This window comes from Eurytemora carolleeae, unplaced genomic scaffold (genome assembly GCF_000591075.1).
Source record: "Eurytemora carolleeae unplaced genomic scaffold, Eaff_2.0 scaffold30, whole genome shotgun sequence".
Lineage (NCBI taxonomy): Eukaryota > Metazoa > Arthropoda > Copepoda > Calanoida > Temoridae > Eurytemora > Eurytemora carolleeae.
In genome coordinates this window covers 487,220-500,268 of record NW_019396243.1, presented here as the reverse complement: position 1 = coordinate 500,268, position 13,049 = coordinate 487,220, and the positions used below count along the sequence as shown (strand labels likewise).

Sequence of the window (13,049 nt, the reverse complement as noted above, 5' to 3'; positions counted from 1 at the left end):
AGGGATATAGGTATACAGGGATATAGGGATACAGGGATATAGGTATACAGGGATATAGGGATACAGGGATATAGGGATATAGGGATATAGGGATACAGGGATATAGGGATACATGGATATAGTGATACAGTGATATAGGGATACAACGATACAGGGATATTGGGATACATGGATATTGGGATACATGGATACAGGGATACAGTGATATAGGGATACAACGTTACAGGTATATAGGGATACATGTATAAGGGGATATAGAGATACATGGATAAAAGGATACATGGTTATAGGGATATAGAGATACAAGGATATAGGGATACATGGTTATAGGGATATAGAGATACAAGGATATAGGGATACAGGGATATAGGGATACAGGGATAAAGGGATACAGGGATATAGGGATACAGGGATATAGGGATACAGGGAACAGGGATACACGGAGATACGGAATACAGGATACAGGGATACACGAATACAAGGATACAGGGATAAATGGATACATGGATACAAAAAGCAAAAACCAAACCTTATTAGTTTGTGAATAAGCTGAGGATTGGAAAAATCTGCTAAAATGTTTCACAATTTCCATATTTGTTGTTCTTCCGCCATTTTCTAGAAGAAAATCAAGAACATCCTGAACAGTTTTGAAATTCTTTTTACTAAAATATTTTGAAAAAAAAATAGATCTAAGGGATTGTGAGTGTAATTTCAAGTGAACCATTCTGCAAAGATTGCAATACCTGATTCACAACGGTACCCTTGAACCCTTTATCTGATCAATAATGTTGAAGATATTGTGCATTTTCTTGTGCTTTTCTGGTGCAGAAACCACAATTTAAAACAATGAAATCTAATTCATACTTGATCACAAAGAATGAGACGCATGGACGCAACATATTTAGTGTTTTTCCCTTTACAGAAAACTTGGTTCTGTTTTTGGCCCTCTGCCCCTTTAGTAAAAGTAAATTCAACCTATATGAAGCATAAAGTCTGACCGCGTCAACCTTGTTGCACCTGCTAGTCCTGTCCATAGAGCTAGGTACAGTACAAACTGGGACCGGAAAGGTTGAACCAGCTTGTAAATTCAATTGTACTACGGCCGGCTGCCCGTGAAACCAACTGATTTGTATTTACAAATACATCTTACATGTTAGGTTTTTATACATATTTACAATATATGCGCAGATATACATCATTGTAGTTAAGCTAATCACAATACGTAGCTAATCCAGTCGCATTACAGTTGTGCGTATTTAAGGATTAGCGCAGCTAGATTTACAGACAATGTACAACGTAATTCATAGGTATGTTCAAACTGTGTTTATTACACTCATAACCCTGTATGTTGTATATTATGAAATGATATTGAAACAGTTTATAAATTTTACGGATATTGCGTTTCTGATTAGGAATGATAACAAGTGTAAGAATTGCAAAATATTGTATGCATATACTGTATTGTATAGTACAAACATATGTTTTACAGATTTGTAAAAATCAACAACAAAATCTAAAGATTAATTAACAATACAGATAAGACACTAGATGTCGTCTTTTCAAGATTTCGGGGTTTTTCGTTCACTCTGAGGCAGAAGACCAAAGGAGTTACGCGTCTCTCTCTGTCTTGTAATTCCACGCCGCATGCAGGTAACTCCTTTTTGCTTCTTTCTGCCTCAAGGTTATCATGAACAAAAAATCCCTAAATCTTGAAAAGACGACATCTAGTGTTCTATCTGTTATTGTTAATCAATTTATAGTAAGAAGGTGGTTTGTTAGAAGTAAAAAAGTAATTAAAAATTTGACCTGAGAATTTAATATCATACTCATGATTCGGCTGTTCTTGTTCTTGTTGTTCTTGTTCTTGTTCTTGTTCTTTTTGTTTCTACTGCTGTTGTTATTGTTTGTTCTTGATCTTGCTCTTGTTCAAGAATATCACTGAGTAAATATAAAAATAACAACATATAATTAATATCTATTTATTTCCTTTTTTAAAAAAGTCTCATCAATTTTTAAGACATAGTCGACTTTTAAGCTTTGATTTTACCGCTTGAACGTAAAAATGCTTTTTTATAGCCCTTTGCATTTACATTTTAGCACTTTAAAGCACTTGTTATTAGAGTTTGTATTTAAGAAGTTATTGGAAAAATTCCAATCGATTTTCGCTTGAGAGCTTGAGACCTTTAAATTACATCTGAGTAACAATGATAGATAAATTGTCAATTTTGTATCTAAAAAAGTGTTGAATTCTGATAATTTCCTCTGAAGTATTAATGCGCAAGTTACTTTCCTGTAGAGAAACCACTATTCTAAATAAACAATTTTCAGCTTAACAAATTCTGATATCTCATTTATCCTTAATGAGAAAGGATTAACTGGCACCGTTGTGAATCGGACACTTGAAATTACAACTACGTTGTTTAAAAAAATATATAAACTTTCAAAGGAATTGAGTCTTTGCCACAAACTCTGATTTTACAATCCCTATATCTTTGGAACCCAATGTCTTAGACCTTATTTTTTTCAAACTAAGTATACTGTTAGATCAAATAATCTAAGTTTGAAATATCAAAGGTTTACTCCATCAGGTTCCAAAGATATAGGGATTTAAAAATTTAAGTTTGTGACAAAAACTCAATTCCTTTAAAAGAATTCTGACTCTAACCTTTCACCTTTCTCTAGAATAGTTTTAACTGTTTAAGTAATGAGAAATTATTTGACAGGGTTTAGAGATAAGTAATTTCAAAGATAAGAGTGTTTATTTTGTTCAGGATTCATTTAACTCAATCAATTCATTAGAAGGGGAAAGTAGTAATTAGAGGATTTTAAATAATTTTTAGAAAATTTAGATTGATAATTAGTAAAGAAAAACTTTACTATTTTCTCTTTGCAACATGATGGTGCACATCAACCTTTTGATATTTCAAACTTTGATTTTTTTATGTTTGATAAATCTTTAAATCGTGTTTTTAGGTATAAACTGCATGAATACAAAACCCAAACTGAATACAATTCAACAATTAAATATGTAATACACTGCAGTGCTAAAACATATTTAAAAATATCATTAAAAAAATCATTTAAAAGTATAATAAAAAAACTTAATATTGAAATATACAAATTGTTTTTAGATTTTGTAAAAAAAAGTTTTCAATTAATCCCCTTGTGTCATGGGTTGTATTGTTGAATCAGAAGTTGTAAATTTATTCAAGAAATACAATTATTCAGTCGGAACATACAGAATTTAAAAACTGAGAATTAGATTATATAATTTTATCGTTTTATATCACACAGATGTTATACTGTCACAAGAAATGGTTCGATATCTCTATATTTATATATTTAATTTGGTTGCATGGTTTCAATATTTATTTATTACTTAAAAAAGAAATGCAAAAATCTATTTCTAGCAATTTCTAAGCTTTAATTCACCATGGGGAATTAAATCAATACTTTCTTGATATTCCACGAAAACCCCTCCGTCTTCAGGTTCTCTAGCCTCAACGCAACCAATGAGAGGCCGGCCTCGTCCCCGCTCACCAATCAGAATCCGGGAAACCAAGAACATTTCCCGCGTTTCGCCACGATCCAATAGGAGCGGCGATCAGACTGGTTTTACCGCCAAATCTTTCCAATAGATGGCGTAGACCCACAAGTACCGAGGCTCTGGAAGAGGTTGTGTATCCGGCCTCAAAAAAGTTCTTGATTTAAGTTTAGAAAGTTGTAGGATGGAGCTAGCAGGTGGGGGGTTTGATGCCCGACATAGTGAACATGTTAATAATACAGAGGTTCTCTTGGCACTTCTCACTCAAAACAAAGAATTAGAAGGTTTGTTCAATTCACAAAAATCTAAAGAAAAAATTATGCAATTGACGTATCAATACGAACCTGACATTACAATGTTTTTTGATTTTTTTTTAAAACTATGGTTCATCAAGTTTAAATTTCACTTTTTTACTTTTTAATTTTTCTTTTTAATTGTTGACATTGTAAAGTTTTAGAAATTAAGATTTATTTGCATCGAAACAATCTGTAAAAACATTAATTATGTTCTATTTCTAACAAAACTTCCGTTAAAATTGTTTTATTTTAACGGAAGTTTTGTTAGAAATAGAACATAATTAATGTTTTTACAGAATGTTTTTATTTAAGAAAAACGTAACTTATTGAAGCTTCTAATAACGCACACATACATTTGATGATTTAAATAATAAACATTGAAAAAATAATTAAAATGAAAATGTCATCAGAATATTATAATTGTACGGGTTTGATATCAGTTTCAGTTTAGACAACTAAAAATAATTCTGCTAAAAATGCTTAAGGTTTTTTCTTTTCTTTTTATAAAACAAAACAAGGAAACTTATTTTTATAACATAGAAATTGTGATAGAGCAAGACAAAAAGCGATTTTATCCCTGAAAACTTTTAAAAGGTGCCCTAAAAGATATTATTTCATCATCACGTTTGCGCCACAATGTTTCAGCTCAAAGTCTTAATCTATAATCAGATATTGGCAACCAGGTATTTTAACCTTTAATATTTTTAACTTTGATCTATAGCAGAATTCATAGTTAAGCATTTTATTGAAATTAAATCTAAAAATTTTTAAATCGATATTTTTTTTCGTATTTTATTTCAAATCCGCTGCAAACATTGATTATAGAGCCATTAAAAGCGAACTCTATAGTTCCTGAAAAAACAAACAAATTAGCTAAAAAGTAAAAAGAATCTTTCGATTTTTACTCAATTGATAATTATCTTAATTACGTCTCTGAAAAAAAATCCTTGATCCTTGATCAATAATGTGGAAGATATTGGAAAATTCCTATTTATTTTCCTGCAGTAGAAATGCGGGCGTCAAACATTATAAAAATCCAACGTATAGAAATCTCTAGGTATAGCAACAAGGCGTATTTTCCGGGAGAACATTTTTTATATTTTTGAGAAATTAAATAATCAGTTTATAAAGTAGATATAATTTTCATAAAATACTTTTATTTAAATGGTAAAACAGAATTTTATGAAATCATATTGGCATTATTGGAAAACTTTAAAAAAATTCTCCCGGAAAATACGCCTTGTTGCTATACCTAGCGATTTCTATACGTTGGATTTCTATAATGTTTGACGCCAAAATGCGCAAGTCAATTCTGTAGAGAAACCACAATCTAAAATAATCAGTTTTTCAAATTGTAAATATTGATATATAATTCATACTTTAATACTAAAAGCTCCTTTCAGTGAAAATCAAAAAGCCTATTAAGTTTTTTTGATTATAAATTTTTTTTTTTGGTTCAGAGACCTTTAGGGTAAAAATAAATATCAATTGATTTATCAAAATTCGTAGCTTTGAAATTGATATGTCTCTGCGATCAGGTTGCAACGATATGAATGTTCAATAATTATAATAGCTAATCCCTTTACCCCAAAATCAATAAACAATGTGTAAATATATAAATAAAACAGCAAACATTGCCTCAATTTATAAAAAATTAAAATGACAATTTAAAAAACATGATTCGATTTATCTAAGGACAGAATAAAAAATATATTAATTAATTGTTTAATAAATATAAATCCGGAAATTAAATCTGGTCTCTTGTGTGCATTCCTAAAGAAAAGCTGACCATTTCTATCTATTATTTTGCTATTAAACTCTCACTTAATACAATCGTCATAAAAATGCTTGAACAAAAAACTTGAGTTTTGTTGCACAAACTACAGTTAAACCATAAATAAGCCATACAATGAAAGAATTCATCAAAATCAAATGTCGTGTTCTTCACTTTCTGATAATGGAATGTTGCAGATATTTAGTTGTTTTTTAATTAAATGATTATATGGAGCTCTTTAAAACTGTTCCTGCATATTCATTGCATGTGGATTTAACGGTTCTGTCAATATTTCATAAAACTGTGACTTTCGATCCCAATTTGACCCCTTTTACATAATTTTATAGCTATTTATTTGAAATATTTTTTTGTTAGCATATACATTTTAAATGAAAAAGTATAAAATAAACAAATCTGTTAGTTTAAAGATTGTTGAGTTATAGACCAAAACACGTTTGATTTCAAATAAAAGAAACCGAATGCTTCTCTCTCTGGTTAGTTCGGGGTGATGGCTATTTATTTATTTTCGCAAATACTATAATTTACGTAAAATAGTATAAAACCCATGGAAATTGTCAAGGCGACATTTGATAAATTTTTTCGATGTATGGCTCATCTAGGGTATGATTTTCTAATCCCTATATCTGTGCAACCCAATGTCTTCGGTATTTTAAACTATGAATTATGTTAGATAAAATAATCTCAGTTTGCAAAGATTAAGAGATTAGAATATTTTAATTTGTAGCAAAGACTTAATATTTGATATAAAAAACATTATTTAAAAACTTTTTAACATTTCTGTTCCATAGAATTGCGGAGATAAGTTACCTAACAACCTGGATAAAATTAGATAAATTCTTGAAGCATTTGACTTTTGTTTACGCAGCCAGCAATCCCATTAGATATATTTTGCTCGTTGCAAACCTATTATCCCTGAATTATTTTTGTTTCTCTTCCTTCTCCTGTCAGAGTAATTTGATTAGAGGAGTTCTGTTTCTCATTCTCTCTCCAGGATACTGTTCTAATCTTATCCCGGAGCAGGGATACTTCATCCTTCATCCTTCATCTTTCATCATTTATAAGAATTTAGCGTACATCAAGATGAATATGGCGGATAAAAAGATGAATATGGCGAATAAAAAGATTGATATGGCGGATATTAAGATGAATATGGCGAATAAAAAGATTAATATGGAGAATATTAAGATGAATATGGCGAATAAAAAGATTAATATAGCGGATATTAAGATGAATATGGCGAATAAAAAGATTGATATGGTGGATATTAAGATGAATATGGCGAATAAAAGATAATTATGGCGGATATAAAGATGAATATGGCATATATAAAGATGTATATGGCGGATATAAAGATGTATATGGCGGATATAAAGATGAATATGGCGGATGTGAAAGGCTAAATTGTGTCTAATAACCGTGAAACTTCCAAGGAATAAAAGAAAGGGAGAATATAGAACATATGTTACCAATGTCCCTTTTAGTTCCTTTGCCAAGCTAATACAAATTTAATGATTTGAAGGTTGCATTTAATTTGGTTTTTTTTTCTGTGGCAGGGAATCAAGAGAAAAGATTGGGTAGAGGCCAAACTCTGTTACTCGCGAATGCAGCAATGAATTTTAAGAAGAGAGAGATTAGTAAATATTTTAGGGTTAGGTAAGGTTTAGACATTTTCTTGGACGCGCGCTGCGGCTAGGACAGGCTAGGGGGCCGAGTGCCACGGCTAGGATAGGCAAGCAGGCGCCGCGGCTAGAACAATTGCTGCATTCGCGATCGTAACAGAGTTTGGCCGCTGTCAAAACATTGTATAGATTCTACGGTCAAATAGGAATTACAAAAAATGTATTATATGCGTGAAAAAGAAGACTTATTGGCTTTTAAACCTAAAAACAGTCTTTGCCATGAAAACTTCTATTTTTATAAACTTATAGTGCTTCAAAACCTCCCCATCCCCCTCCTCCACATTATGCTCTATACTGTATACACCCCCCCCCCTTCCCCAACCTTATGTATGGACACTATATAGTTTGTATCCCCCCAACCCTTCCCCTACTTGACAATTCGTTTAATATTCACTTAATGTATCATAACAATAACTATACTCTCACTCCTCTAAGTGTCATTATATCACCCTTTTCTACACTTTGTCTCTTTTTTAAGGTTGACAGAGAGTTGTGGGAAAACATACTTTGTAATTTATTAAAACCTTTCAGTTATAAATCTAGACATTATGAAGTATGATAAATCAATAATGCAAGTCCTCTTTTCCATTTATCAAAACTGTTTTATAAAAATCAACTTTCCGGATACAGTAAATAAATCATAGATATATTATTACTTTTGGATTTGTTCTTATTTTTCTTTTGTTTCAGCAACGATCCCTAAATGTGGATCATGCGGCGGGATGATCCTGGATCGGTTTATTCTCCGGGTGGTGGATCAACCATGGCATGCAAAATGTTTGTCATGCGCTGCATGCCGTCAGCCTCTCAGGTAAAACCTTTGATATGCATGCATTCTGTTCAAGTGGAATTTAAATTATGCAATTCAGAGGTGGAACTTTTTGATTGGATAAAACGAGTTTAACTAATTCCCAGTTTACTGGCAACGGAATTGAGCCGGTGTCACAACCCCGATTTTCTTATCCACATTGATATTTTAAACTTATATTATTTGATCTAAAATAACTCATAGTTTGTAATCTAAGGTCTACGACATTTGGTTGCATAGAGATATGGGTTAGAAAATGAGAGTTTGTGGCAAAAACTCAATTCCTTTATCATTTTCATTTTGATAATTGCATTCTTTATTGTTTTCAGGGAGAAATGTTTTGTTAAGAACGGAGAAGTTTACTGCAGAGAAGATTTCTTTAGGTAAGAGATCATATAGAAGGAGGAGAAGGAGAAGTACAATAGAGCTTAGGAGAGGTAAGAGAAGGAGGAGAAGGAGAAGTACAATAGAGCTTAGGAGAGGTAAGAGAAGGAGGAGAAGGAGAAGTACAATATAGCTTAGGAGAGGTAAGAGAAGGAGGAGAAGGAGAAGTACAGTAGAGCTTAGGAGAAGGAGGAGTTCAATTAGGAGTAGAAGTTAGGTTGGAAGGAGTAAGAAGAAGTACAAAGGAACATAAAAAGAAGTAAGAATAGAACAGATGTAGAAGGATTAGAAGGAATAGGAGAGTAAGAGAAGAGGAAGAAGAAGAAAAGTAGAAGTAGGGTAATTAGAAGAAGAAGTAGGATAAGGGGTTTGAGTAGGAGAAGTAAGATTAGGAAAAGGAGAATTAGGACGAAGGAAAAGTAGGAAGGAGAAGTAGGAGTAAAAGAATTAGGTGAAGTAGAAATAGGAGTTAAAGAATTAAAAAAAGGAGAAGTATGAGTATGAGAAGTAGGTGTAAGAGAAGTAGGAGTTGAAGAAGTAGGAAAAGGATAAGTTGGAGTATAAGAAGTAGGAACAGGAGAAGTAGGATTGTAAGAAGTAGGAGAAGGAGAAGTATGAGTAGGAGTGTGAAGTAGGAATAGGATTAGTAGGAGTAGTAGAAGTAGGAGTAGAAGTAGTAGGCGTAGTATAGAAGTAGGAGTAGAAGTAGTAGGAGTAGTAGAAGTAGGAGTAGAAGTAGTAGGAGTAGTATAGAGGTAGAAGAAGAAGTAGAAGTGAGAAAAGTAGGATTTAGAGAGGAAGGACTATTGAGAGTAAGGAGTAAAGAATTTAGGATAAAAAGTGTAAGGTTAAAGGTAAATTCTAATCTTGAATATTTAGAAAGTACGGAACTAAATGCTCCGGGTGCGGAGAAGGTATACCTCCTAGTACTGTAGTACGGAGAGCCCAAGATCATGTTTACCACGTGGAATGTTTTGGTTGTGTACTTTGCTCCCGGAAACTGGATACAGGTAAGAATCTTTAGATTAACACGTGGTTAGACTTTAGTTCAATTCCTGCACAGCTGTACAGACAAATACACTAGGCCAAATATATTTTTTTTATACAGAAACATCAAATGGTTATAAAAGTAGAGACATTTCCGATTAAAATTTTTTACTAATTCGAATACTATTCCAAATAAATGCATCACAAACTTTAATTACCATTTTAGGAAAACAAAAGTTGATTTTTTGTTTTTAAATCTAACGTCCATGAATATAGGAGATGAATTCTATCTGATGGAGGACAAGAAACTACTCTGTAAAGTTGATTATGACAGTGCAAAGGCAAAAGGTAATCCAGGTAAACTTTAGGAGAGTTTACCTTTAAACGCTTTTTCATAAAGTAATTTTTAAGCATTTAAATTTTTTGCGGGTTAAAGTATATTGAAACTGCTTTTTACTACATTTGAGCTGCTTACTTAACAGATTTGATAAACATTTTAGCTGAGTATAATAATTTTTAGCTGCTTATTATAATTTTTGTTGGTTCTTACATTTTCCAGCTGATTATCAGAATTTTCGGCTGATTTTTCTTCTGACTTTTATTTTTTTCAGCTGATTATTCTATTTTTCAGCCGATTATCATGATCTGTAATTTGTTAAACTTATCTTTTAGTCCGATCGATATATAGATCAGCTTGTTTTTAGCTGATTTTTCTATATGTTTAGCTGCTGATTACAATGAGGGGGCTGATGGGAATAAAAGACCTAGAACAACAATAACTGCTCGTCAAATGGAAGTTCTAAAGAATGCCTACAAAACCAGTCCCAAACCGGCCAGGTACGGCGATCACAGAAAGTGAGATATTAAGGTTTTTTTAGAGATTTTAAAATTGTTTTTTTTTCAGACATGTGAGAGAACAGCTTGCAGCGGATACTGGATTGGATATGAGGGTGGTTCAAGTCTGGTTTCAAAATAGGTAAGGAGAGCTTTACTTTAGGTTTAGGTTTATGTTGGATTAACTTCTGATTCAGGTTCAGGTTCAGGTTTAGGTTCAGGTTCAGGTTCAGGTTCAGGTTCAGGTTCAGGTTCAGGTTCAGGTTCAGGTTCAGGTTCAGGTTCAGGTTCAGGTTCAGTTTCAGGCTTAGGGTCAGGTTCAGGTTCAGATTTAAGTTCTGGTTTAGGTTCAGGTTTAGGTTTGCAGGTTCATATTCAAGCTTAGGTTCAGTTTCTGGTTCAGGTTCAAGTTCAATTGAATTGAAGGATTAGACAAAAAAATAATGTTTGCATAATAGATAATAATATTGTCTGTATGTTGGGGGGTGTGTTTGTTTAAACAGGGAGTATTCTTGGGGAGCGGGGAGAAAAAAGGAAGAGGAGGATTTATTTCCTACTCTGATTGTTTAAAAACCCATGCAAAATGTTATTTTTCTAATAAAAAATAATGCAATTGAACTAATTAATTTGTAATTGCCACAAACTCTAATATTCTAATCCTTGTATAATTTCAAACTGATATCGATGTTCTTGGATATTTCAAACCATAAATTCATAAATTTGAAATATTAAAATTTTCCATCGTTAGGTTGAAAAGCATCGGGGATTAGAAAATTAAAGAAAATTAATCAAAATTTCAAAGAAATTGTGTCTTTGTCCTAAACTCTGATTTCAACTAAATTTCTGAAACCCAATGTCGTAAACCTTAGATTTTTCAAACTAAAAATTCGGTTAGATCCATAAATCATAATTTAGAATATAAAATTTACACCATCAGGTTTTAAATATATTTAAGCTTGTGGCAAAAACTCAGTTTCTTTAACTTTTGTTTAATGTTGAAAACCTCTAAGAGCAAACTAATTAAAAATAAAAGTCCAAAATAAAGTTTTTGAAAGTTTTTGAATGTAGCAAACCTAGAATTTATAAATAAGACGGAATAAATACGTTTTATTTTTTATGGTTGACCAGTATGCCACAGGTTTACCCACAAAGTATGAATTTATACTGTTTGTATCCTTCTATTCATGATTCCCTCTAACTTATAAACTTGTTTTTATTAAAATGGCAACAAAAAAACTATACTTAAAGGGACTGTAAATGAAAAATGAAAGGGGGTATAGGCTGAAAGCTAATCACTTTAGCTCTTGATTGCGACCCATGAAAGTTATATCTGATGTTCCTGTCTCGAGAAATTGATATAAAACTGTGTTAAAATTATACGAAAGTTCATATATGTAAAATTTAGAAAATCTTAAACTTAAATCACGTGACCAGAACTATCACCAATGGCAGAGCAGTATACTGGTCACGTGTCTCCGTCTGTATCACTGCACTGTCATTGGTGGNGTAACTCTGTATATATGCTATAAAAATAAATGTATTTATTGTACTTTTTATTGTAAAATTGAAAAATGTATTTTAAAATATTTTCTGTTTTGTTTAGACGCGCCAAGGAGAAAAGATTAAAGAAGGATGCTGGTAGAGCTAGATGGGGCCAATATTTCAGGTTCATTTTTATCATTTAAACGAACTGTCGTCTTAATTTCAAGCAATCCTACTCTCTATTTGAGCTGCATAACCAATTCACAACGGTACCCTTTAAACCTTGGTCCTCGATCAGTAAATTGATAATTATTAACTGTGGTTTCTTTATCAAAATGACTTGCGGATTTATGCATAAGAGAGAAAGAGGGAAATTGGTAGAATTCATCACGTTGTAAGAAAGAAAAACGACAATATCTTTCTTATTATTGGGGAAGTACGAATCATGATCAAATTATAAGTAAATTGAGAATTTTTTTTTAACTTCGTAATTCTCTGGCTGCAGTTGAATAACCGATGCTACAGTACAATTCTTATAGCTAGAGAAAAGTTGGAACTTAATGGTGAGACGTATCGTTAATCTTGAAAGCTTAATCACGATATCCAATGTGAGCACACTTAAATTTGAGAATAAATGCTTGATTTGAAAAATTAGATTAATCCGTAGGTTGCAGAAAATGGAGATCATTGTTTGATCCCGAGATTTAAGACAAAAGTTTAAAAGACTTTAGATCAGTTATAAGTGAATTTTCTCAAATGCTCAGATACGTCAGAGCGAGAACAACATTTAATAATGGTTCGCGTCTTTAAAGAATAAAATCGCGTTCTTATTCAATCTCGCTTGGAGCAATCACGCTGGTTTCTTGCTGCATGTTATACAGAAATAGTGCTTTACAATTTACATTGCTAACCACCGCCGTTTTTTTTGTATAACGCCAATTTGAAGGATAACGACAATTTTTGTAGAGGAATGAAGAGTCCATTGTCTCCGGGTCGGGAGAAGAGAGGAGGAACGGATAGTGATAGAGACAGCGAGCTGGAGTTAGATTATTCACAATGTAAGTTTTTTTAATCTAATAATTTAAACATAAATTATATTTATTCATACTAGCGTAGATCAAGATTGATTAATAAAAATGACATTAATTTTCTGTGGCTCAATCAGAAATTGTTAGGAAACAATCCACAGAAACTTGTTTTGATGAATAAATTATGATCCCTTTATCCCCCCCCCCCCCCC

General features: G+C 32.2%; 1 protein-coding gene across 1 annotated transcript in view; it reads left to right on the top strand.

Moving 5' to 3' along the window:
- Positions 1–3,662: 3,662 nt before the first annotated feature.
- Positions 3,663–13,049, top strand: part of LOC111699164 (LIM/homeobox protein Lhx3) — a 12,447-nt gene continuing 3,060 nt past the window's right edge. Inside the window, exons 1-9 of the mRNA XM_023469761.1 lie at positions 3,663–3,828; positions 8,005–8,125; positions 8,452–8,505; positions 9,386–9,516; positions 9,770–9,850; positions 10,219–10,330; positions 10,398–10,469; positions 11,931–11,993; positions 12,776–12,867. Of these exons, the coding sequence (XP_023325529.1) occupies positions 3,729–3,828; positions 8,005–8,125; positions 8,452–8,505; positions 9,386–9,516; positions 9,770–9,850; positions 10,219–10,330; positions 10,398–10,469; positions 11,931–11,993; positions 12,776–12,867 (826 nt within the window). The 5' untranslated portion in view covers positions 3,663–3,728. The remainder of the gene's footprint in view (positions 3,829–8,004; positions 8,126–8,451; positions 8,506–9,385; positions 9,517–9,769; positions 9,851–10,218; positions 10,331–10,397; positions 10,470–11,930; positions 11,994–12,775; positions 12,868–13,049) is intronic.